Source organism: Zeus faber (genome assembly GCF_960531495.2).
Source record: "Zeus faber genome assembly, chromosome: 13".
Classification (NCBI taxonomy): Eukaryota; Metazoa; Chordata; class Actinopteri; order Zeiformes; family Zeidae; genus Zeus; species Zeus faber.
The window spans coordinates 11,647,584-11,649,502 of NC_137198.1; the positions used below are offsets into that span (position 1 = coordinate 11,647,584).

A 1,919-nucleotide genomic window follows, 5' to 3' on the forward strand; every position below is an offset into this window, starting at 1 on the left:
GTCCTTGCTTCGATAAAATGCAATCTCTAAAGGCGTCCAATATGGTTACAATTTGCGGATTCAAATTCCTTATTAAATAAACATTATAATCTATGTGTGCATGAAACTCCTTTGGACAGCTACAGCCTGCCTGACCATTTGACCCTCGTGCCTTGACCTCTGCAGGGACAACAGCTCCATCAGGCAGCCCCTCCGTGCCACACACACAATCACACACACACACACACACACACACACACACACACACACACACACACACAGAATGCATGCTGTTGCCAATGTACCTGTGCTCTGTTGCTCATGGGCCCGCCGCTTGCCCTCCCCGTCCATGTAGGTGCTGAGGGCCCTGGAGAAGTGCTCATCCACCACGCTGCTGATGTCCCCGTGGTAGTAGGTGAAGAGGACGCAGCGGGACGTCAGGTACTCGGCCTCCGGGGCATCCTGCTTCTCCTTGGGGGCCTCGTCGGGCGGGTAGGAGGAAGAGGAAGCTGCGGAGGTGGAGGAGGAGGAGGAGGAGGAGGAGGAGGAAGAGGAGGCGGAAGGGGTGGATGTGGAGGCGGAGGCGGAGGTGGACCCCCCGAGAACGGACCCCCCAGAAACCACCGCGGGGCCCCTGGGAGCGTCCATGAAGTCCCGGCGGTGAGGGAGAGAGCTGCTCAGACCGATGGGTGCCTGTAAGCGGGCAAATAAAAGAGCAGGTTAAGCAGGTTCAACGCAAGTTGCAGGACGGTTTCGGATCCCTGCGCCGCTTCGCTTCCCACCGAGAGGGGTGGCTTGAGTGCAAGTGGTGAACAGGTGAATGTGTGTGGTTTTTTTGATGGGTTGTGGAAATGTTCACTATTCTATTGTATAATTGAAATGAACCAATCCAAGCAAATCGTGATTTCAGTATGTTTTACAACAACACGGAGACAGGGGGAAATATGTTAGTTTTAAATTGTCTTTTTTTATTATTATTACTTCGTGATTCCTATCACCTATTTAAAATGTAAATAGGACCTTAGTCATTGATGATGGAGCGCGCTATTTATGCGTCAAGCCAATTAACGTCCCCGGTAATTGGTTTTACGCACGAGAGGCGGGCGCGCTCCTTCATTGCAGCGATTCTTCATTAATGGGTCAATTAGAACGAGCTGAAATATTGAATAAACATTAAAAAAAAAAAAACAATGACAATATAAAATACAAAAGTATTATTTAAACAAACATAATATAATCATATAAAATAAAGACGACAATAAGCACATATTAAAATAAAGTAAAACTCACCTGTAAGCTGTTAATAAATGCAGGGGCGGCTGGTGCGTACGGTGCGTAATGTCCATAAGCTGGGTACATAACATCCAGGCAGCTCATTGTCAAGGAGCGGTGTCCCCTTCGGCCCCTTTGGAAAAGAGCGACAACATTACGTTTTGCCGCGATAAAAAAAAAAAAAAAAAAAAAAAAAAAGACAACAACAAAAAAAACAACAAAAAACAAAAAACGGGCCTAAAATCCTTTCAGCGAACTTCAACGGTCAGTGCTTGTGCGCTCCGCTCCACATCGCAGCCCCGGAGAAGACGTTGCGCTCTGTGCGCACAACAACAGCTGCACCGGCTTCTGCTGCTCGGTGGCAGAATGTGGAAAGGTTTATGGAGCAGGCATGAGGAGGGTGTCCTGTCCTGTTCATCTCCTGGTTTCTCCTCCCCTTAACCCCCCCCCCCACACACACACACACACACACACATGCACACACACGTACTGTACAGTGAGTTAGACCTGGACAAACTTATGTTCCCTGTCCATTACTTCTGCACGACCGATTCATGGCAGACGGACTGGCAGCTGCTGCAGTATAAAATAAAGGAAAAACTTGCTGGATTGTGGAAAAAAAATTGGCATTCTAAATTGAATTGCAATTTATGCATTTCCAGTCCAAG

General features: G+C 47.9%; 1 protein-coding gene across 1 annotated transcript in view; it reads right to left on the reverse strand.

Annotated features, from left to right (window-relative positions):
* vgll2b (vestigial-like family member 2b) overlaps nucleotides 1-1,622 on the reverse strand; it is a 5,119-nt gene extending 3,497 nt beyond the window's left edge. The window contains exons 1-2 of the mRNA XM_080011965.1: nucleotides 1,270-1,622; nucleotides 285-672 (exon numbers count right to left, since the gene is read on the reverse strand). Coding sequence (XP_079868091.1) covers nucleotides 285-672; nucleotides 1,270-1,356 — 475 coding nt within the window. The 5' untranslated portion in view covers nucleotides 1,357-1,622. The remainder of the gene's footprint in view (nucleotides 1-284; nucleotides 673-1,269) is intronic.
* Nucleotides 1,623-1,919: the final 297 nt, after the last annotated feature.